Source organism: Salvelinus namaycush, unplaced genomic scaffold (genome assembly GCF_016432855.1).
Source record: "Salvelinus namaycush isolate Seneca unplaced genomic scaffold, SaNama_1.0 Scaffold1643, whole genome shotgun sequence".
Lineage (NCBI taxonomy): Eukaryota > Metazoa > Chordata > Actinopteri > Salmoniformes > Salmonidae > Salvelinus > Salvelinus namaycush.
In genome coordinates, this window is record NW_024058390.1 from 7,203 (window position 1) to 31,651 (window position 24,449).

At 46.4% G+C, this 24,449-nt stretch overlaps 1 protein-coding gene across 2 annotated transcripts in view; it reads right to left on the bottom strand.

Moving 5' to 3' along the window:
• Positions 1 to 417: 417 nt before the first annotated feature.
• Positions 418 to 24,449, bottom strand: part of tfr2 (transferrin receptor 2) — a 36,907-nt gene continuing 12,875 nt past the window's right edge. The window contains exons 7-17 of one of the 2 annotated variants that reach the window (XM_038983403.1): positions 19,361 to 19,500; positions 19,070 to 19,181; positions 18,236 to 18,305; positions 13,730 to 13,849; positions 12,556 to 12,638; positions 8,192 to 8,255; positions 6,249 to 6,316; positions 6,023 to 6,093; positions 5,250 to 5,334; positions 3,527 to 3,754; positions 418 to 466 (exon numbers count right to left, since the gene is read on the bottom strand). In XM_038983403.1, coding sequence (XP_038839331.1) covers positions 434 to 466; positions 3,527 to 3,754; positions 5,250 to 5,334; positions 6,023 to 6,093; positions 6,249 to 6,316; positions 8,192 to 8,255; positions 12,556 to 12,638; positions 13,730 to 13,849; positions 18,236 to 18,305; positions 19,070 to 19,181; positions 19,361 to 19,500 — 1,074 coding nt within the window. In that variant the 3' untranslated portion in view covers positions 418 to 433. Of the gene's footprint in view, positions 467 to 3,526; positions 3,755 to 5,249; positions 5,335 to 6,022; positions 6,094 to 6,248; positions 6,317 to 8,191; positions 8,256 to 12,555; positions 12,639 to 13,729; positions 13,850 to 18,235; positions 18,306 to 18,999; positions 19,182 to 19,360; positions 19,501 to 24,449 lie in introns of both variants that reach the window. The other variant, XM_038983404.1, reaches the window with a different exon arrangement.

Genomic DNA, 24,449 nt, shown 5'->3' on the forward strand with positions numbered 1-24,449 from the left:
TGTTCGAAAATGTGCATATTTTGAGCTGCAAACCGTAGTTATACATTGTGAATATGTAGCATCGATTCACCAAATTGTCCGGAGCTAGTTTGTACACTCACCTAATCTGACCAAAGAACTCATCATAAACTTTACAAAAAAATACATGTTGGACAGCAAATGAAAGATACACTAGTTCTTAATGCAACCGCCGTGTTAGATTTTTTTAAATAACTTTACCATAACAAACAGCTTACGTTATAGCGAGACAGCGCCCGCAAAAAGGGCGGAAAATAGGACTCAACATTTTCCACAGAAATATGAAATAACATCATAAATTGTTCTTACTTTTGCTGAGCTTCCATCAGAATCTTGTACAAGGAGTCCTAGGTCCAGAATAAATCGTTGATTGGTTTTAGAATGTCCTTTTCTCCTGTCGAATTAGCAACCTTAGCTAGCCATGTGGCGCGAACATGCCCATCTTCTCCTGAAAATTCCAAAAGTCGCAATAAACGTTGAATAAACTGATACAACTCGGTTGAAAAAAACTACTTTACGATGTTTTTATCACATCTATCAAATAAAATCAGTGCCGGAGATATCCACTGTGTATACCGAATGCTTTTCAGAAGCCAATGTTGATGTCCTTCCCGCGCATAGGTAGAGAAAGGAAATTCTGGTCACGTCATTCCAAGAGCTCTTGTTCGACCTCAGATCAAGCTAGACACCCCATTCCACCTTCCACTGCCTCTTGACATCTAGTGGAAGGCGTATGCAGTGCATGCAAATCCATAAATATTAGGCAATTGTATAGGCAGGCCCTGGAACAGAGCATCGTTTTCAGATTTTTCACTTCCTGTCTGGAAGTTTGCTGCCAAATGAGTTCTGTTTTACTCACAGATATAATTCAAACAGTTTTAGAAACTTGAGAGTGTTTTCTATCCAATAGTAATAATAATATGCATATTGTACGATCTAGAATAGAGTACGAGGCCGTTTAAATTGGGCACAATTTTTTCCCAAAGTGAAAACAGCGCCCCCTATTCACAAGAAGTTTTAACGAGACACACTACCTCTCTCCTGAGCTTCCCAGACGCAGCCGTTTCGTCCTGCCGATGTATAGAAAAACTAGCTAGATTTATATTTGACATGCCCTCAGCCACGACTCAGAGAAACATACAATATTACAGTTCTTCAGATCACGTTGATAGGAGCAGCATATCAGCAGCATACCAGCAGCATACCACCCTGCAGCAGCATACCAGCAGCATACCACCCTGCAGCAGCATACCAGCAGCATACCACCCTGCAGCAGCATATCAGCAGCATACCACCCTGCAGCAGCATACCACCCTGCAGCAGCATACCAGCAGCATACCACCCTGCAGCAGCATACCAGCAGCATACCACCCTGCAGCAGCATACCAGCAGCATACCACCCTGCAGCAGCATACCAGCAGCATACCACCCTGCAGCAGCATACCCGCAGCATACCATCCTGCAGCAGCATACCACCCTGCAGCAGCATACCACCATGCAGCAGCATGCCAGCAGCATACCACCCTGCAGCAACATACCACCCTGCAGCAGCATACCAGCAGCATACCACCCTGCAGCAGCATACCAGCAGCATACCACCCTGCAGCAGCATACCACCCTGCAGCAGCATACCAGCAGCATACCACCCTGCAGCAGCATACCAGCAGCATACCACTCTGCAGCAGCATACCAGCAGCATACCACCCTGCAGCAGCATACCAGCAGCATACCAGCCTGCAGCAGCATACCACCCTGCAGCAGCAAACATGCAGCATACCACCCTGCAGCAGCATACCAGCAGCATACCACCCTGCAGCATCATACCAGCAGCATACCACCCTGCAGCAGCATACCAGCAGCATACCACCCTGCAGCAGCATACCAGCAGCATACCACCCTGCAGCAGCATACCAGCAGCATACCACCCTGCAGCAGCATACCAGCAGCATACCACCATGCAGCAGCATACCAGCAGCATTCCACCCTGCAGCAGCATACCAACAGCATACCACCCTGCAGCAGCATACCAGCAGCATACCACCCTGCAGCAGCATACCACCCTGCAGCAGCATACCAGCAGCATACCACCCTGCAGCAGCATACCAGCAGCATATCACCCTGCAGCATCATACCAGCAGCATACCACATTGCAGCAGCATACCAACAGCATACCACCCTGCAGCAGCATACCAGCAGCATACCAACAGCATACCAACAGCATACCAGCAGCATACCAGCAGCATACCACCCTGCAGCAGCATACTACCCTGCAGCAGCATACCAGCAGCATACCACCTTGCAGCAGCATACCAGCAGCATACCACCCTGCAGCAGCATACCAGCAGCATACCAACAGCATACCAACAGCATACCACCCTGCAGCAGCAAACCAGTAGAATACCACCCTGCAGCAGCATACCAGCAGCATACCACCCTGCAGCAGCATACCAGCAGCATACCACCCTGCACCAGCATACCAGCAGCATACCACCCTGCAGCAGCATACCAGCAGCATATCACTCTGCAGCAGCATACCAACAGCATACCACCCTGCAGCAGCATACCAACAGCATACCACCCTGCAGCAGCATGCCAGCAGCATACTACCCTGCAGCAGCATACCAGCAGCATACCACCCTGCAGCAGCATACCACCCTGCAGCAGCATACCAGCAGCATACCACCCTGCAGCAGCATACCAACAGCATACCACCCTGCAGCATCATACCAACAGCATACCACCCTGCAGCAGCATACCAGCAGCATACCACCCTGCAGCAGCATACCAACAGCATACCACCCTGCAGCAGCATACCAACAGCATACCACCCTGCAGCAGCATACCAGCAGCATACCACTGCCCAGGGCAGTGATTGGGGACACTGCCCTGTGTAGGGTGCCGTCTTTTGGATGGGACGTTAAACGGGTGTCCTGACTCTCTGAGGTCATTAAAGATCCCATGGCACTTATCGTAAGAGTAGGGGTGTTAACCCCGGTGTCCTGGCTGAAGTCCCAATCTGGCCCTCAAACCATCACGGTCACCTAATCATCCCCAGTTTACAATTGGCTCATTCATCCCCCTCCTCTCCCCTGTAACTATTCCCCAGGTCGTTGCTGCAAATGAGAACGTGTTCTCAGTCAACTTACCTGGTAAAATAACGGATAAATAAAAGGCTAGTCTCGAACGGAGCTCCTCCAGTTTATTCTCCAGTGATTGAACGTTCACCAATAGAAGAGGTGATTTAACCACTCTCCGAGGTAGTTTTGTCAGGTAACCCGCACGCCAGCCACTATAGTGTCAGGGATGTGGGCCTGGTCTGCGATAATCAATGTGTCTTTCGCCTCTGACTCATTGAAATGCATTTATTGATGTCGACATTCGTTTTTGCCACATTTAGTATATTACAGACAACTTAATGCAAACCTTTAAATGATATGTGTGCTAAACATTTTCCTTACATTTTAGAGAGACCACGCGCCTGGAGGGGGGAGGGTTAGTGTGTTTATACCTGTAGCTCGGCAGAGTGCTTGTTGAGCTGGGCGCTGAACTGCAGTGCAGTATGGGAGTAGGTAGTGATGCGTAGAGGCAGGATGTGGTCGTGAGCCAATCGCAGCACCATCAGACCAATCAGCTCTCCTAGGCTCCGCCCCACGACCCCCAGACGACCCCCCAGGACTTCCTGGAGTCGCCCGAGGGTGTCCAATGGGGTGTTGACAAATGGGTAGGGGCGGGAGTCCTGTAGAGACACACACTATTTGAACCATCACTGAAACACTGTAGCATTCAAGAGAAAGACCCTAGAGAAAGACCCTAGAGAAAGACCCTAGAGAAAGACCCTAGAGAAAGACCCTAGAGAAAGACCCTAGAGAAAGAAAAAGCATGTAGAAAGAGGAGTGAGTTTAGAGGAGATGTAGAGAGAGGTGAGAGGAGAGGTAGGTGAGAGGAGAGGTAGAGAGAGGTGAGAGGAGAGGTAGGTGAGAGGAGAGGTAAAGAGAGGTGAGAGGAGAGGTAGAGAGAGGTGAGAGGAGGTGTAGGTGAGAGGAGAGGTAAAGAGAGGTGAGAGGAGAGCTAGAAAGAGGAGTGAGTTTAGAGGAGAGGTAGAGAGAGGTGAGTTTGGAGGAGATGTAGAGAGAGAGGTGAGAGGAGAGGTAGAGAGAGAGGTGAGAGGAGAGTAGAGTGAGAGATGAAAGGAGAGATAGAGATAGAGATAGAGAGAGAGGTGAGAGGAGAGGTAGAGAGAGGTGAAAGGAGAGTAGAGATAGAGAGAGGTGAGAGGAGAGGTAGAGAGAGAGAGGTGAGAGGAGAGGTAGGTGAGAGGAGAGGTAGAAAGAGAGAGGTGAGAGGAGAGATAGAGAGAGGTGAGAGGAGATTAGAGGTAGAGAGAGGGGTGAGAGGTGAGAGAAGATTAGAGGTAGAGAGAGAGGTGAGAGGAGATTAGAGGTAGAGAGAGAGGTGAGAGGAGATTAGAGGTAGAGAGAGAGGTGAGAGGAGATTAGAGGTAGAGAGAGAGGTGAGAGGAGATTAGAGGTAGAGAGAGGTGAGAGGTGAGAGAAGAGTAGAGGTAGAGAGAGAGGTGAGAGGAGATTAGAGGTAGAGAGAGAGGTGAGAGGAGATTAGAGGTAGAGAGAGAGGTGAGAGGAGATTAGAGGTAGAGAGAGAGGTGAGAGGAGATTAGAGGTAGAGAGAGGTGAGAGGTGAGAGAAGATTAGAGGTAGAGAGAGAGGTGAGAGGAGATTAGAGGTAGAGAGAGAGGTGAGAGGAGATTAGAGGTAGAGAGAGAGGTGAGAGGTGAGAGGAGATTAGAGTTAGAGAGAGAGGTGAGAGGTGAGAGGAGATTAGAGGTAGAGAGAGAGGTGAGAGGAGATTAGAGGTAGAGAGAGAGGTGAGAGGTGAGAGGAGATTAGAGGTAGAGGTGAGAGGTGAAAGGAGAGGAGAGGTAGAGAGGGGTAAGAGGTGAGAGGAGATTAGAGGTAGAGAGAGAGGTGAGAGGAGATTAGAGGTAGAGAGAGAGGTGAGAGGAGATTAGAGGTAGAGAGAGAGGTGAGAGGTGAGAGGAGATTAGAGGTAGAGAGAGAGGTGAGAGGAGATTAGAGGTAGAGAGAGAGGTGAGAGGTGAGAGGTGAGAGGAGATTAGAGGTAGAGGTGAGAGGTGAAAGGAGATTAGAGGTAGAGAGAGGTAAGAGGTGAGAGGTGAGAGGAGATTAGAGGTAGAGAGAGAGGAAAGGTTGTACCTCGTTGAAGCGTAGCTCCATGGCAGGAACTCCTCCAAAGGCTGTGAAACTATACGCCCCGCTGTTCAGGTACAACGGCTTAATGCTGGAGGAGAGAGAAACAGAGAGTTAGTATCAACTAGGGGGGAGGAGAGAGGGGGAGGAGAGAGGAGAGAGGGGGAGGAGAGAGGGGGAGGAGAGAGAAACAGAGAGTTAGTATCAACTAGGGGGGAGGAGAGAGGAGAGAGGGGGAGGAGAGAGGGGGAGGAGAGAGAAACATAGTATCAACTAGGGGGGAGGAGAGAGGAGAGAGGGGGAGGAGAGATGGGGAGGAGAGAGAAACAGAGTTAGTATCAACTAGGGGGGAGGAGAGAGGGGGAGGAGAGAGGAGAGAGGGGGAGGAGAGAGAAACAGAGAGTTAGTATCAACTATACGCCCCGCTGTTCAGATAAGACGGCTTAATGCTGGAGGAGAGAGGGGAGAGGGGGAGGAGAGAGGAGCGCGGGGGAGGGAGAGAGGAGCGAGGGGGAGGGAGAGAGGAGAGAGGGGGAGGGAGAGAGGAGTGAGGGGGAGGGAGAGAGGGGGAGGAGAGGGAAGGAGAGAGGGGGAGGGAGAGAGGAGAGATGAGAGAGGAGCGAGGGGGAGGGAGAGAGGGGGAGGAGAGAGGAGAGAGGGGGAGGAGAGAGGAGAGAGGGGTAGGGAGAGAGGGGGAGGAGAGAGGAGAGAGGGGGAGGGAGAGAGACAGAGAGAAATAGAAAGTCCGTATGTAAAAGTAAAAGATAAGATTTACTCACATCTTCCAGCTGCCTCCGTCTTTCTCTGCCTGGCTGTAGATGGTCTGGCCTGTGTGTTTAGGATGCTCCACCTGTGTGTGTACGTATACACACACACACACACACACACAACACACACACACACACACACACACACACACACAAGGATGTTATACATTATTCACACTGTACTTATGATAAACACACACAAAGCGTATTTAGTAGAATCTGGAGAATGGAAAGCTACCTGTTTGATGGCTGATTCCATTAGATCGAGCAGTAGAGGACTTGTGTAGGCCGACAGGTTATCATCACCTGAGACAACATCACAGAGTCTCAGTCTATAACATCAGACGTATTTATCATATATATTTAACATCAGATATATTCAACATTATATGTATTCAACATAATATATATTTAACAAAATATATATTTATTTGCATATGTATTTATCATACATATTTAACATCATATATATTTATTATCATATGTTCATATGTATTTATCATACATATTTAACAATATATGTATATATTTATAATCATATTTATCATACATATTAAACTAAATCTATATTTAATATATGTATTTATCATACATATTTATCATATACATGTATTATCATATGTATTTATCATACATATTTAATTAACATATATATATTTAATATATGTATTTATCACACATATGTATCATATACATGTATTATCATACGTATTTAACAAATATATATTTAACGTCATACAGACGTTCAGAACGTTCAGAAATACATACATTCAGAAAGTACATACATACATACATTACAATACATGTAATGTACAATACATACATTCAGAAAGTATTCAGACCCCTTGACATTTTCCACATTTTGTTACTTTACAGCCTCATTCTAAAATGGATTAAGTTGTTTTTTCCGCTCATCCATCTGCACACAATACCCCATAATGACATCACAATACCCCATAATGACATCACAATACCCCATAATGACATCACAATACCCCATAATGACATCACAATACCCCATAATAAAAAAGAAAAAAATGGTTTTCGAAAATTGTAGCAAATTTATAAAATATAAAAAACTGAAATAGAACATTTAAATAAGTATTCAGACCCTTTACTCAGTACTTTGTTGAAGCACCTTTGGCAGCGATTACAGCCTTGAGTCCAGACTTGATTCTGGTGGTTTCCCCAACTAAGGTGTAAATGATGCATCTGGTGATGCAGGCATGGCTACCCACACAACAAGATCTCACGAGTTGACTTCAGTATGTACGTTTTATCTGGAGAGACATGAAAATAGCTGTGCAGCGACGCTCCCCATCCAACCTGACAGAGCTTGAGAGGATCTGCAGAGAAGAATGGTAGAAACTCCCCAAATACAGGTGTGCCAGGCTTGTAGCATCAAACCCATGAAGACTCAAGGCTGTAATCACTGCTAAAGATGCTTCAACAAAGTACTGAGTAAAGGATCTGAATACTTATGTAAATGTGATATTTCATTTTTGAAGTTTTGTCTTTATAAATTTGGAAAAATTTATAAAAATCTGTTTTTCCTTCGTCATTATGGGGTATTGTGTGTAGATTGATGAGGGGGGGGAAACTATTTAATCAATTTTATACTAAGGCTGTAACGTAACAAAATGTGTAAAAAGTCAAGGGGGCTGAACTGTATATATTTAACATCGTATATATTTAACATCGTATATATTTAACATCGTATATATTTAACATTGTATATATTTAACATCGTATATATTTAACATCGTATATATTTAACATCGTATATATTTAACATCGTATATATTTAACATCGTATATATTTAACATTGTATATACTAAACAAAAATATAAATGCAACATGCAACAATTTGCACATTTTAGAGTGGCCTTTTATTGTCCCCAGCACAAGGTGCACCTGTGTAATGATCATGCCGTTTTAATCATGGATGGATTATCTTTGCAAAGGAGACATGCTCACTAACACTGATGTAAAGAAATTTGTGGAAAACATTTTAGAGAAATAAGCTTTTTGTGAATATGGAACATTTCTGTGATTTTTTATTTCAGATCATGAAACATGGGACCAACACTTCACATGTTGAGTTTATATTGTTGTTCAGTGTATATTCACATCATATGTTCAACATTGTAACAATGTCATGCTGTGGCTCTTTGTTTTACCCATAACCGCCTGGTCCAGACTGAAGTACGCCACAGCCTTCAGGTGTAGCATGGACAGGTAACCCTGGCAACCACAGGAGAGGTAAGAGAGGTTCAGGATAATACAAGGACAGACAGAGGGAGAGCACGAGAGAGAAAGAGAGAGCGAGATATAGGTAGAGAGGAAGAGCACGAGAGAGAGAGAGAGAGAGATATAGGTAGAGAGAGAGATATATAGGTAGAGAGAGAGAGAGAGATATAGGTAGAGAGAGAGAGAGAGAGAGAGAGAGAAAGAGAGAGAGAGAGAGAGAGAGAGAGAGAGAGAGAGAGAGAGAGAAAGAGAGAGAGAGAGAGAGAGAGAGAGAAAGAGAGAGAGAGATATAGGTAGAGAGAGAGAGAGAGAGAGAGAGAGAGAGAGAGAGAGAGAGAGAGAGAGGGAGAGAGAGAGAAAGAGAGAGAGAGAGAGAGAGAGAGAGAGAGAGAGAGAGAGGGAGAGAGAGAGAAAGAGAGAGAGAGGGTGTGATAGAGGTAGAGAGAGAGATGGGGCTGACCTCAATTAGTCGACTGGTCGATTGTTTGGTCATTAGGCTATTGGTCGACCAAGATTGTTTTAGTTGAGCAGTAACAAATATATACAGTACCAGTCAAAAGTTTGGACACACCTACTCATTCAAGGGTTTTTCTTTATTTTTACTATTTTCTACCATGTAGAATAGTAATGAAGACATATGGAATCATGTAGTAACCAAAAAAATGTGAAACAAATCAAACTATATTTTATATTTGAGATTCTCCAAAATAGCCCCCCTTTGCCTTGATGACAACTTTGCACACTCTTGGCATTCTCTCAACCAGCTTCATGAGGAAGTCACCTGGAATGCATTTCAATTAACAGGTGTGCCTTGTTAAAAGGTCATTTGTGGAATTTCTTTCCTTCTTAATGCGTTTGAGCCAATCAGTTGTGTTGTGACAAGGTAAGGGTGGTATACAGAAGATAGCCCTATTTGGTAAAAGACCAAGTCCATATTATAAGAATATTTTGAAGATAACCTGTTTGGGCTGCAGGGGCAGTATTGAGTAGCCTGGATAAAAGGTGCCCATTTCAAACGGCCTCGTACTCAATTCTTGCTCGTACAATATGCATATTATTATTACTATTGGATAGAAAACACTCTCTAGTTTCTAAAACCGTTTGAATTATATCTGTGAGTAAAACAGAACTCATTTTGCAGCAAACTTCCTGACAGGAAGTGGAAAATCTGAAATCGATGCTCTGTTCTAAATGTGCTTGATATGTATTAATATACATGCACTTCATACGCCTTCCACTAGATGTCAACAGGCAGTGAGAGAAGAAATGGAGTGTATAACTTGATCTGAGGTGGAATAAGAGCTCTTGGCATGACGTGACACCAATTTCCTGTTTTCTGGAAGGCGCGAGAAGGGACCGGGTATTGCCTTCTGAAAAGCTGTCGTTATAGACGGCTAATATCTCCGGCTTTGATTTTATTTGATAAATGTGACAATATCATCGTAAAGTATGTTTTTTCAATATAGTTTTATTAGATTATTGAAATTCTTTCGGGACGTTAGGCGTGTTGCGTTGTGTGCCTTTGTTCAGGAAGGAGAGCTTCGCGCCACTTTGCTAGCTTTCCGTGCTAATTGACTGGAGAAGAGGACATTCTAAATCCAAACAACGATTGTTCTGGACAAAGGACCCCTTGTACAACATTCTGATGGAAGATCATCAAAAGTAGGACCCATTATATGATGTTATTTCATATATCTGTCGTACATGTGTACTAGTAGTTTGCGGCCAGGTTTTGGGCACGCTCTCGCCATAACGTAAACTGCATATCGTAATGAAGTTATTTTTAGAATTCTAACACGGCGATTGCATTAAGAACTAGTGTATCTATCATTTCCTATACAACATGTATTTTTTAGTTATGTTTATGAATAGTTATTTGGTCAGAATATGTGAGTGTCAGAAAAATATCCGGACGTTGTGGGAAAAAGATGCTACGTTAGCACAATGTATAACCACTGATTTCAGCTCTAAATATGCACATTTTCGAACAAAACATAAGTGTATGTATAACCTGATGTTATAGGACTGTCATCTGATGAAGCTTATCAAGGTTAGTCAAAAATTATATATCTTTTGCTGGTTTGTTACGATCGCTAACTTTTGCTGCTGGGGAATGGCTTGTGTTTCTGGCTATTGTGGTAAGCTAATATAATGCTATATTGTGTTTTCGCTGTAAAACACTTAAGAAATCGGAAATATTGTCTGGAATCACAAGATGCCTGTCTTTCATTTGCTGTACACCATGTATTTTTCAGAAATGTTTTATGATGAGTATTTAGGTATTTGACGTTGGTGTCTGTAATTACTCTGGCTGCTTCGGTGCTATTTCTGACGGTAGCTGGGATGGTAGCTGCAATGTAAAACTGATTTATACCTCAAATATGCACATTTTTCGAACAAAACATAGATTTATTGTATAACATGTTATAAGACTGTCATCTGATGAAGTTGTTTCTTGGTTAGTTTGGTTGGTTCTTGGTTAGTTAGGTTGGTTTTGTGCATGCTACCTGTGCTGTGAAAAATGTCTGTCCTTTTTTGTATTTGGTGGTGAGCTAACATAAATATACGTGGTGTTTTCGCTGTAAAACATTTTAAAAATCGGACATGTTGGCTGGATTCACAAGATGTTTATCTTTCATTTGCTGCATTGGACTTGTTAATGTGTGAAAGTTAAATATTTCAAAAAAATATATTTGGAATTTCGCGCCCTGCACTTGAGCTGGCTGTTGTCATAAGTGTACCGACATCGGGCTTGCAGCCATTAACTGACTTGCCAAGTTAAATAAAAGGTAAAAATAAATTAAATGTAAAAAATAGCTTGAGACTTCCTTAGATATCGTGCTGTTATTTACCTCTCTCCCTTTCGATAACCAATCAGCATGAAAGGTAAAAATGTAATGTCTGATCCAGTAGAAAAGTCATAAAATAGGCCTACCTGATTACTTCTTATCAGTGCTGGACTTGGACTGAAATAGGTTCCGGTATTCATTTGAGGTGCCGGTACTGTTTATATTTAGGTGCAGGAGGTCCACAATACTTTGAGCTACTATTCTATAAGAGGAACAGGAGGTCCACAATACTTTGAGCTACTATTCTATAAGAGGAACAGGAGGTCCACAATACTTTGAGCTACTATTCTATAAGAGGAACAGGAGGTCCACAATACTTTGAGCTACTATTCTATAAGAGGAACAGGAGGTCCACAATACTTTGAGCTACTATTCTATAAGAGGAACAGGAGGTCCACAATACTTTGAGCTACTATTCTATAAGAGGAACAGGAGGTCCACAATACTTTGAGCTACTATTCTATAAGAGGAACAGGAGGTCCACAATACTTTGAGCTACTATTCTATAAGAGGAACAGGAGGTCCACAATACTTTGAGCTACTATTCTATAAGAGGAACAGGAGGTCCACAATACTTTGAGCTACTATTCTATAAGAGGAACAGGAGGTCCACAATACGTTGAGCTACTATTCTATAAGAGGAACAGGAGCTCAGGCAGTAGAACATTTTGAGGTGCCGGTACTCAGCTCCGGTACTCAGCTCCGGTACTCAGCTCCGGTACTCAGCTCCGGTACTCAGCTCCGGTACTCAGCTCCGGTGAGCTCCTGCCCAAGTCAACCACTGCTTCTTAACCCTTATGCAAATAGTCTCCAGCTGTGTCTGTCCCAAGCTCACTGGGCAGGAAACTCTCAGGGCTCAGAATATATATTATACAATGTTGCAAGTTCGCCAGCTTCAGGCCAGAACCAAAGTTAATAGTTGATACAATGTTTCAGTTCGTTGCAGACAGGCCATGTGTAGCCAATGTGATTTATATGAGACGTAATACCTCTCTCTAGGGACAGCCCTAAAGAGAGGGACAGCCCTAAAGAGAGGGACAGCCCTAAAGAGAGGGACAGCCCTAAAGAAAGGGATAGGGACAGCCCTAAAGAGAGGGATAAGGACAGCCCTAAAGAGAGGGATAGGGACAGCCCTAAAGAGAGGGACAGCCCTAAAGAGAGGGATAGGGACAGCCCTAAAGAGAGGGATAAGGACAGCCCTAAAGAGAGGGATAGGGACAGCCCTAAAGAGAGGGACAGCCCTAAAGAGAGGGATAGGGACAGCCCTAAAGAGAGGGATAGGGACAGCCCTAAAGAGAGGGATAGGGACAGCCCTAAAGAGAGGGATAGGGACAGCCCTAAAGAGATGGACAGCCCTAAAGAGAGGGACAGCCCTAAAGAGAGGGACAGCCCTAAAGAGAGGGATAGAGGTAGAGAAGAAGAGCGAGAGAGGAGTCAGTACCAACCTCCAACCACTCTGTGGCACCAACGTTCCCAAAGTCTCCAGCGTCCCAACTGACAAACAACAGACTCCTCCTGGGGTAAAACCCTAGCACACACACAGTGGTTATATTATGGTTGTGTTGAGGTTATATTATGGTTGTGGTTATATTATGGTTGTGTTGAGGTTATATTATGGTTGTGTTGAGGTTATATTATGGTTGTGTTGAGGTTGTGTTGTGGTTGTGTCGTGGTTATATTGTGGTTATGTTGTTTATATTGTGGTTGTGGTTATATTGTGGTTATGTTGTGGTTATATTGTGGTTATGTTGTGGTTATATTGTGGTTGTGGTTATATTGTGGTTATGTTGTGGTTATATTGTGGTTGTGGTTATATTGTGGTTATGTTGTGGTTATATTGTGGTTATGTTGAGGTTGTGTTATGGTTAGATTGTGATTGTGTTTGTGTTGTGGTTGTGTTATGGTTATGTTGTGGTTATATTGTGGTTGTATTGTGCTTATATTGTGGTTATATTGTGGTTGTGTTGTGGTTATGTTGTGGTTATATTATGGTTGTGTTGTGGTTATATTATGGTTGTGTTGTGGTTATGTTGTGGTTGTGTTATGGTTAGATTGTGATTGTGTTTGTGTTATGGTTGTGTTGTGGTTATATTGTGGTTGTGTTTGTGTTATGGTTGTTTTGTGGTTATATTGTGGTTGTTTTAAGGTTATATTGTGGTTGTGTTGTGGCTATGTTGTTGTTGTGGTTGTGTTATGGTTATATTGTAGTTATATTGTGGTTGTGTTATGGTTATATTGTGGTTGTTTTGTGTTGTGGTTGTTTTGTGGTTGTGTTGTGGTCATATTGAGGTTGTGTTGTGGTTATATTGTGGTTATGTTGTGGTTATATTGTGGTTATGGTTGTGTTGTGGTTGTGTTATGGTTATATTGTGGTTGTGTTATGGTTGTTTTGTGGTTATATTGTGTTTGTGGTTGTGTTATGGTTGTGTTATGGTTATGGTTATATTGTGGTTGTGTTATGGTTGTTTTGTGGTTATATTGTGGTTGTGGTTGTGTTGTGGTTGTGTTATGGTTATATTGTGGTTGTGTTATGGTTGTTTTGTGGTTATATTGTGGTTGTGGTTGTGTTATGGTTATATTGTGGTTGTGGTTATGTTATGGTTGTGTTGTGGTTCGTACCGTTCTGCACCATGGTGCTGAAGGTCCGAGCCAGCTCCAGTAGGATGGCTGTTCCAACCCCGGCCTTCACCGCCCCCGGCCCCCACGCATCTCTCTGGGCCCCCATTATAATGTACTGGTCTACAGGGGGGATAGAGGTATAGGTATTAGGTCAGAATCTACAGTGAGCTCCACATAGTCCCCCCATTTTAGGGGACAAATTCTCTTATATGTTTATTAAAGTAGTCCAACGTGTAGTAGTTGGTCCCATATTCCTAGCACAGATTATCTTGTGGCCAATAGAAGTCAATGCTATATACATTTACATTTAAGTCATTTAGCAGACGCTCTTATCCAGAGCGACTTACAAATTGGAAAGTTCATACATATTCATCCTGGTCCCCCCCGTGGGAATTGAACCCACAACCCTGGCGTTGCAAGCGCCATGCTCTACCAACTGAGCCACACGGGACCACACGGGACCATATAATGTATTGTGTCATTTTGGAGTCACTTTTATAGTAAATAAGTATATAATATGTTTCTAAACACTACATAAATGTGGATGTTACCATGATTATGGATAGTCCTGAATGAATCATGAATAATGATGAGTGAAAAAGTTAGGCATAATTACCATACCCCATACCCTCTACCCTCTACACCCTATACCCCCTACCCCTTACCCTCTACCCCCTATCCCCTACCCCCTATCCCTTACCCCCTACCCTATACCCCACACACCCTACCCCCTACCCTCTACCCCCTATCCCTTACCCCCTACCCTCTACCCTCTACACCCTACCCTCTACCCTCTACACCCTACCCCCTACCCTCTACCCTCTACCCCTATCCCTTACACCCTACCCCCTACCCCCTATCCCTTACTCCCTATCCCCTATCCCCTAACCTCTACCCCCTATCCCTTACACCCTACCCCCTACCCTCTACCCCCTACCCCTACCCTATACCCCTACCCTCTACCCCTATTCCCTACCCCCAACCTCTACCCTCTATCCCATACCCCCTACCCTATACCCCCTATCTCCTATCCCCTACCCTATACCCCCTATCCCTTACCCCCTACCCTCTACCCCCTACACCCTATCCCTTACCCCCTACCCCTACCCTATACCCCCTGTCCCTTACCCCCTACCCTCTACCCCCTACACCCTATCCCTTACCCCCTACCCTCTACCCCCTATCCCTTACACCCTACCCCCCACCCTCTACCCCCTATCCTTACCCCCTACCCCTATCCCCTACCCTATACCCCCTACCCCCTACCCTCTACCCCCTACACCCTATCCCTTACCCCCTATCCCCTACCCTATACCCCCTACCCTCTACCCTCTACCCCCTATCCTTTACCCCCTACCCTCTACCCCCTATCCCTTACTCCCTACCCTCTACCCCCTATCCCTTACCCCCTACCCTCTACACCCTATCCCTTACCCCATACCATCTACCCCCTATCCCTTACTCCCTACCCCTTACCCCCTATCCCCTACCCTCTACCCCCTATCCCCTACCCTCTACACCCTATCCCTTACCCCATACCATCTACCGCCTATCCCTTACCCTCTACACCCTACCCTCTACCCCCTACCCTCTACCCCCTATCCCTTACTCCCTACCCCCTATCCCCTACCCCCTACCCTCTACCCCCTATCCCCTACCCTCTACACCCTATCCCTTACCCCATACCATCTACCGCCTATCCCCTACCCTCTACACCCTACCCTCTACACCCTACCCTCTACCCCCTACACCCGACCCTCTACACCCTACCCTCTACCCTCTACACCCTACACCCTACCCTCTACACCCTATCCCTTACCCCATACCATCTACCGCCTATCCCTTACCCTCTACACCCTACCCTCTACCCCCTACCCTCTACTCCCTAACCCCTACTCCCTAACCTCTACTCCCTAACCCCTATCCCCTATCCCCTACCCCCTACCCTCTACCCCCTACCCCCTATCCCCTACCCTATACCCCCTATCCCCTACCCCCTACACTCTACCCCTATCCCCTACCCCCAACCTCTACCCCCTATCCCCTATCCTCTACCCCCTACCCTCTACCCCCTACCCCCTATCCCCTACCCTATACCCCCTATCCCTTACCCCCTACCCTCTACCCCCTACACCCTATCCCTTACCCCTACCCCCTACCCCCTACCCTCTACCCCCTATCCCTTACCCCCTACCCTATACCCCCTACCCTCTACCCCTATCCCCACCCCCAACCTCTACCCCCTATCCCCTACCCCCTACCCCCTACCCTCTACCCCCTATCCCTTACCCCCTACCCTATACCCCCTACCCTCTACCCCTATCCCCACCCCCAACCTCTACCCCCTATCCCCTACCCCCTACCCTCTACCCCCAACCTCTACCCCCTATCCCCTACCCTCTACCCTATACCCCCTACCCTCTACCCCTATCCCCACCCCCAACCTCTACCCCCTATCCCCTACCCCCTACCCTCTACACCCTATCCCCTACCCCCTACCCTCTACCCCTACCATATACCCCCTACCCTCTACCCCCTACCCTCTACCCCCTATCCCCTACCCCCAACCTCTACCCCCTACCCTCTACCCTATACCCCCTACCCTCTATCCCCTACCCTATACCCCCTACCCTCTACCCCCTATCCCCTACCCTCTACCCCCTACCCCCTACCCCCTACCCTCTACACCCTACACCCTACCCTCTACACCCTACCCTCTACCCCCTATCCCCTACCCCCAACCTCTACCCCCTATCCCCTACCCTCTACCCTATACCCCCTACCCTCTATCCCCTACCCTATACCCCCTACCCTCTACCCCCTACCCTCTACCCCCTACCCTCTACCCCCTACACCCTACCCTCTACACCCTACCCTCTACACCCTACCCTCTACACCCTACCCTCTACCCCCTACACCCTACCCTCTACACCCTACCCTCTACCCCCTACCCTCTACCCCCTACCCCCTACCCTATACCCCCTATCCCTTACCCCCTACCCTCTACCCCCTACACCCTATCCCTTACCCCCTACCCTCTACCCCTACCCTATACCCCCTATCCCTTACCCCCCCCTACCCCCTATCCCTTAAGGAATAACAAAGTTATTCAACCAAAAGTCAAAGAAAAAGCAGAACATTTCCCATCATGCTTCACCCAATACTCACCATTGAGGAAGGCATTAAAGGACATTAACAGGAAGCACTGGTACATTATTGATACTGACCCACAATTGAAACCAATTTTTAAATATCCCCAACACATGGTCTTTAAAAGACCCCCCAAACGTGAGAGACCGTGTGGCTAAATCTGATTACCCACCAGAGAAAAGAGGAACGTTAAATCTGATTACCCACCAGAGAAAAGGGGAACGTTAAATCTGATTACCCACCAGAGAAAAGAGGAACGTTAAATCTGATTACCCACCAGAGAAAAGGGGAACGTTAAATCTGATTACCCACCAGAGAAAAGGGGAACGTTAAATCTGATTACCCACCAGAGAAAAGGGGAACGTTAAATCTGATTACCCACCAGAGAAAAGGGGAACGTTAAATCTGATTACCCACCAGAGAAAAGGGGAACGTTAAATCTGATTACCCACCAGAGAAAAGGGGAACGTTAAATCTGATTACCCACCAGAGAAAAGGGGAACGTTAAATCTGATTACCCACCCAAGAAAAGGGGAACGTTAAATCTGATTACCCACCAGAGAAAAGGGGAACGTTAAATCTGATTACCCACCAGAGAAAAGGGGAACGTTAAATCTGATTACCCACCAGAGAAAAGGGGAACGCTCTTGGACAAGGTTCCGGAAGGTAATTACAAATATGGCCAATGTCCTCGATGCAGCTTCACGTACAAATACAACTCATTTAACCCCCCCCCCAAGCACAGGACTAAGATTTAAGATCAAAGGCCTGATTACTTGCATGTCCACCAATGTTATTTACATGTTGAATGTCCTTGTGGTCGGTCTTACGTAGGGAAAACCCGTAGGAGACGTCACGCTGGGGACAACGAGAGGAAACGTCTTCATAGGGAATCTTTCTGGATCTACAGGCTCAGCACACTGTCTCCTCTCGGCCTTAACGAGGAGTTTGACTTGAAACTGTTTTATATGTCTAAATTGTGTTTTTGTTTTTTAATCCTAACTGAATATTGTACTTATATTACTGTCAATATTGATCACATTCCCTGTGTATGATCATATATTTTGATATATTGAATGGTAATATTGCGATACTAATGTTACACTCCTGTTTCAGGAAGTGATGTCATTATTATTCGTGATTCATTCAGGACTATCCATAATCATGGTAGCATCCACATTAACGTACAATTTGCCACTGTACCACTCTACTCTCTCCCTTCTCCCGCTCTCCCTCCTCCCGCTCTCCCTCCTCCCGCTCTCCCGCTCTCCCTCCTCCCGCTCTCCCTCCTCCCGCTCTCCCTCCTCCCGCTCTCCCTCCTCTCGCTCTCCCTCCTCCCGCTCTCCCTCCTCTCACCAGGTTCTATCCTTCCATCCAGAGACGAGAAGATGTTGTTCAGTAGAACAGGAGTCATGGTGTTATAGACCCTCCTCCCGCTCTCCCGCTCTCCCTCCTCCCGCTCTCCCTCCTCTCGCTCTCCCTTCTCCCGCTCTCCCTCCTCCCGCTCTCCCTCCTCCCGCTCTCCCTTCTCCCTCTCTCCCTCCTCTCGCTCTCCCTCCTCTCGCTCTCCCTCCTCCCGCTCTCCCTCCTCTTGCTCTCCCTTCTCCCGCTCTCCCTCCTCCCGCTCTCCCTCCTCCCGCTCTCCCTCCTCTCGCTCTCCCTCCTCTCGCTCTCCCTCCTCCCGCTCTCCCTCCTCTCGCTCTCCCTCCTCCCGCTCTCCCTCCTCCCGCTCTCCCTCCTCTCGCTCTCCCTCCTCCCGCTCTCCCTCCTCCCGCTCTCCCTTCTCCCGCTCTCCCTCCTCCCGCTCTCCCTCCTCCCGCTCTCCCTTCTCCCGCTCTCCCTCCTCTCGCTCTCCCTCCTCTCGCTCTCCCTCCTCCCGCTCTCCCTCCTCTTGCTCTCCCTTCTCCCGCTCTCCCTTCTCCCGCTCTCCCTCCTCTCGCTCTCCCTCCTCCCGCTCTCCCTCCTCTCGCTCTCCCTTCTCCCGCTCTCCCTTCTCCCGCTCTCCCTCCTCCCGCTCTCCCTTCTCCCGCTCTCCCTCCTCTCGCTCTCCCTCCTCTCGCTCTCCCTCCTCTCGCTCTCCCTCCTCCCGCTCTCCCTCCTCCCGCTCTCCCTCCTCTCACCAGGTTCTATCCTTCCATCCAGAGACGAGAAGATGTTGTTCAGTAGAACAGGAGTCATGGTGTTATAGACCCCCATCCTGATCCTCCTGCCGTCTCCAGAGGTGAAGCCCCGCCCCAGGACACAATGGACGTATGGCAGCCGGCCCTGCCAACCGCGCGGGCACACTGGACCGGTCAACTGACTGGGGGAGGAGGGGTGAGGTGGAGGGAGAAAGGGGTGAGGTGGAGGGAGAGAAGGATGTTTGACTCACACCTGGGACACCAGCGGGAAGGGTGAGGTGGAGGGAGAAAGGGGTGAGGTGGAGGGAGAGAAGGAGGTTTGACTCACACCTGGGACACCAGAGGGAAGGGCGGGGCTTACCTGAGTAGCTTGGAGGCTACGTTGGCACTGATTGGCTGAGCAGGTATGACAGGCAGGCCAGAGGACTGTGTGGGCGGGAACTGGGTGTGGTTGAAGGAGGGGAAGCCAGGGGTGAAGGGGTCGCCTGATCCCAGATGGACCTGTTGATTGGATGGGAGGGGGAGGGGGCGGGTTCTTAATAAGGGTGTTAAAACATTAAGAACCTGAAACCAATGTTGTTGTTTTTTCTCAACATGTGAATCACAAAACTACTACTAACAGGTTGCGATCATCATCCAGGGAATCAACATTAAACACCCGACGCAACAGTAACGTTAGGAGAGCTGCGACTTTACAATCATTTGCCACGGATATAAAGCGCGCCACACATCATCGTTGTTAACGGTGGCAGAAAAAGAAACAGCTCTGTCCTGAGTCAACACAGTGTCCAGGCTGCTGCGTTTAGCTGGCCCATAACTGGGGCTTTGGAAACATACGGAAATACGGACTGATTGGCCGATACATTTTTCTTATTGCTTTAACAGAAAACCGGTAAATAAAAGTGGCTGTTTAAATATTAAGCAAAATTGTTAGACCTGAGGGATGTAGAGGAGGGATTTGGCCCCATCTGGTGGCTAAATGACTACACAAGCTGTGGCAGCGCTGCAAAGAGAGCCATCAGGGCTGCAGCAGGTCATAGGTCATGGAGTCATATTCACACAGGAGAGAGAGAGGAGGCAGAGAGAGGAGACAGAGAGAGGAGGCAGAGAGAGGAGACAGACAAAGACAGAGAGAGAGAGGAGGCAGAGAGAGGAGGCAGAGAGAGGAGACAGAGAGAGAGAGGAGGCAGAGAGAGGAGACAGTGAGAGGAGACAGCAAGAGGAGACAGACACAGACAGAGAGAGAGAGGAGGCAGAGAGAGAGAGAGAGAAAGGAGACAGCGAGAGGAGACAGCGAGAAGAGACAGCAAGAGGAGACAGACAAAGACAGAGAGAGAGAGAGGAGGCAGAGAGAGGAGACAGACAAAGACAGAGAGAGAGGAGGCAGAGAGAGGAGACAGACAAAGACAGAGAGAGAGAGGAGGCAGAGAGAGGAGGCAGAGAGAGGAGACAGAGAGAGAGAGACAGACAAAGACAGAGAGAGAGAGGAGGCAGCGAGAGGAGACAGCAAGAGGAGACAGACACAGACAGAGAGAGAGAGGAGGCAGAGAGAGAGAGAGAGAGGAGACAGCGAGAGGAGACAGACAAAGACAGAGAGAGAGAGGAGGCAGAGAGAGGAGACAGTGAGAGGAGACAGACAAAGACAGAGAGAGAGAGGAGGCAGAGAGAGGAGACAGACAAAGACAGAGAGAGAGAGGAGACAGCGAGAGGAGACAGCAAGAGGAGACAGACAAAGACAGAGAGAGAGAGGAGGCAGAGAGAGGAGACAGCGAGAGGAGACAGCAAGAGGAGACAGACAAAGACAGAGAGAGAGAGGAGGCAGAGAGAGGAGACAGACAAAGACAGAGAGAGAGAGGAGGCAGACAAAGACAGAGAGAGAGAGAGGAGGCAGAGAGAGGAGACAGACAAAGACAGAGAGAGAGAGGAGGCAGACAAAGACAGAGAGAGAGAGAGGAGGCAGAGAGAGGAGACAGACAAAGACAGAGAGAGAGAGTCCCATCCACCAAACTACCAGGTGTGAAACAGGGAAGGGATTCAGGGGGAATGCTAATTTAGAGCCGACCTTCAATTAATCAAAACAGGAACATTTTACATTTGACTAGAAATTCAAAAGGAAATTATCTTAACAGAGAAAAATGTCCTCCTGTGTGCTACCTATATCCCCTCACTAGAATCCCCATACTTTAACGATGACAGCTTCTCCATCCTGGAGGGGAGATCAACCAGTTCCAGGCCCAGGGACATGTATTAGTCTGTTGGGACCTAAAGGCCAGAACCGGACAAGAACCTGACACCCTCAGCACACAGGGACATGTACTAGTCTGTTGGGACCTAAAGGCCAGAACCGGACAAGAACCTGACACCCTCAGCACACAGGGACATGTACTAGTCTGTTGGGACCTAAAGGCCAGAACCGGACAAGAACCTGACACCCTCAGCACACAGGGACATGTACTAGTCTGTTGGGACCTAAAGGCCAGAACCGGACAAGAACCTGACACCCTCAGCACACAGGGACATGTACTAGTCTGTTGGGACCTAAAGGCCAGAACCGGACAAGAACCTGACACCCTCAGCACACAGGGACATGTACTAGTCTGTTGGGACCTAAAGGCCAGAACCGGACAAGAACCTGACACCCTCAGCAAACAGGGAGACAAACACCAGCCTGGAGGTAACAGCATTCCCTCCCCCATATGCCACCCGAGGCACAAATACGACAACATAACCAACAAAAATAGACACAACTCCTGCAGCTGTTTCAGACACTGGGTATGTACATAGTCAATGGTAGGCTTTTTGAGGGGACTCCTATGGTAGGTACACCTATAGCTACGGCTCATCTCTTGGCAGTAGTACTGTAGACTACTTTATCACTGACCTCAACCCAGAGTCTCTCAGAGCGTTCACAGTCAGCCCACTAACACCCCTATCAGACCACAGCAAAATCACAGTCTACTTGAACAGAGCAATTCTCAATCATGAGGCATCAAAGCCAAAGGAACTGAGTAACATTAAGAAATGCTATAGATGGAAGGAAAGTAGTGTGGAAAAATACCAAAAACACTATTAGGCAACAACAAATTCTATCCCTTTCAGACAACTTCCTGGGTAAAACGTTCCACTGTAATAGTGAAGGTGTAAACTTGGCAGTAGAAAATCTTAAAAGTATATTTGACCTCTCAGCTTCCCTGTCAAATCTAAACAGTTCAAGCAGACAACCTGAGAAAATGAACAACAATGACAAATGGTTTGATGAAAAACCTAAGAAATTGAGAAACCTGTCCAACCACAAACATAGAGACCCAGAAAACCTGAGTCTACTCCTTCACTATGGTGAATCACTAAAACAATACAGAAAACCTGAGTCTACTCCTTCACTAGGGTGAATCACTAAAACAATACAGAAAACCTGAGTCTACACCTTCACTATGGTGAATCACTAAAACAATACAGAAAACCTGAGTCTACACCTTCACTATGGTGAATCACTAAAACAATACAGAAAACCTGAGTCTACTCCTTCACTATGGTGAATCACTAAAACAATACAGAAAACCTGAGTCTACTCCTTCACTATGGTGAATCACTAAAACAATACAGAAAACCTGAGTCTACACCTTCACTATGGTGAATCACTAAAACAATACAGAAAACCTGAGTCTACTCCTTCACTATGGTGAATCACTAAAACAATACAGAAAACCTGAGTCTACACCTTCACTATGGTGAATCACTAAAACAATACAGAAAACCTGAGTCTACACCTTCACTATGGTGAATCACTAAAACAATACAGAAAACCTGAGTCTACACCTTCACTATGGTGAATCACTAAAACAATACAGAAAACCTGAGTCTACACCTTCACTATGGTGAATCACTAAAACAATACAGAAAACCTGAGTCTACACCTTCACTATGGTGAATCACTAAAACAATACAGAAAACCTGAGTCTACACCTTCACTATGGTGAATCACTAAAACAATACAGAAAACCTGAGTCTACTCCTTCACTAGGGTGAATCACTAAAACAATACAGAAAACCTGAGTCTACACCTTCACTATGGTGAATCACTAAAACAATACAGAAAACCTGAGTCTACACCTTCACTATGGTGAATCACTAACACAATACAGAAATACACTACGGAACAAGAAGGAACAGCACGTCAGAAATCAGCTCAATGTAATTGAAGAATCCATAGACTCTAACCACTTCTGGGAAAATTGGAAAACACTAAACAAACAACAACACGAAGAGTTATCTATCCAAAATGGACATGTATGGGTAAACCACTTCTCTAATCTTGTTGGCTCTATAACAAAGAACAAAGAGCAAAAACATATACATGATCAAATACAAATCTTAGAATCAACCATTAAAGACTACCAGAACCCACTGGATTCTCCAATTACCTTGAATGAGCTACAGGACAAAATAAAAACCCTCAAACCCAAAAAGGCCTGTGGTGTTGATGGTATCCTAAATTAAATGATCAAATATACAGACCACAAATTCCAATTGGCTATACTAAAACTCTTAACATCATCCTTAGCTCTGGCATCTTCCCCAATGTTTGGAACCAAGGACTGATCACCCCAATCCACAAAAGTGGAGACAAATTTGACCCCAATAACTACCGTGGGATATGCGTCAACAGCAACCTTGGGAAAATCCTCTGCATTATCATTAACAGCAGACTCGTACATTTCCTCAATGAAAACAATGTACTGAGCAAATGTCAAATTGGCTTTTTACCAAATTACCGTACAACAGACCATGTATTCACCCTACACACCCTAATTGGCAACCAAACAAACCAAAACAAAGGCAAAGTCTTCTCAAGCTTTGTTGATTTCAAAAAAGCCTTTGACTCAATTTGGCATGAGGGTCTGCTATACAAATTGATGGAAAGTGGTGTTGGGGGTAAAACATACGACATTATAAAATCCATGTACACAAACAATAAGTGTGCGGTTAAAATAGGCAAAAAACACACATTTCTTCCCACAGGGCCGTGGGGTGAGACAGGGATGCAGCTTAAGCCCCACCCTCATATATATCAACGAATTGGCGAGGGCACTAGAACAGTCTGCAGCACCCGGCCTCACCCTACTAGAATCTGAAGTCAATTGTCTACTGTTTGCTGATGATCTGGTCCTTCTGTCACCAACCAAGGATGGCCTACAGCAGCACCTAGATCTTCTGCACAGATTCTGTCAGACCTGGGCCCTGACAGTAAATCTCAGTAAGACCAAAATAATGGTGTTCCAAAAAAGGTCCAGTCGCCAGGACCACAAATACAAATTCTATCTAGACACCATTGCCCTAGAGCACACAAAAAACTATACATACCTCGGCCTAAACATCAGCGCCACAGGTAACTTCCACAAAGCTGTGAACGATCTGAGAGACAAGACAAGAAGGGCCTTCTATGCCATCAA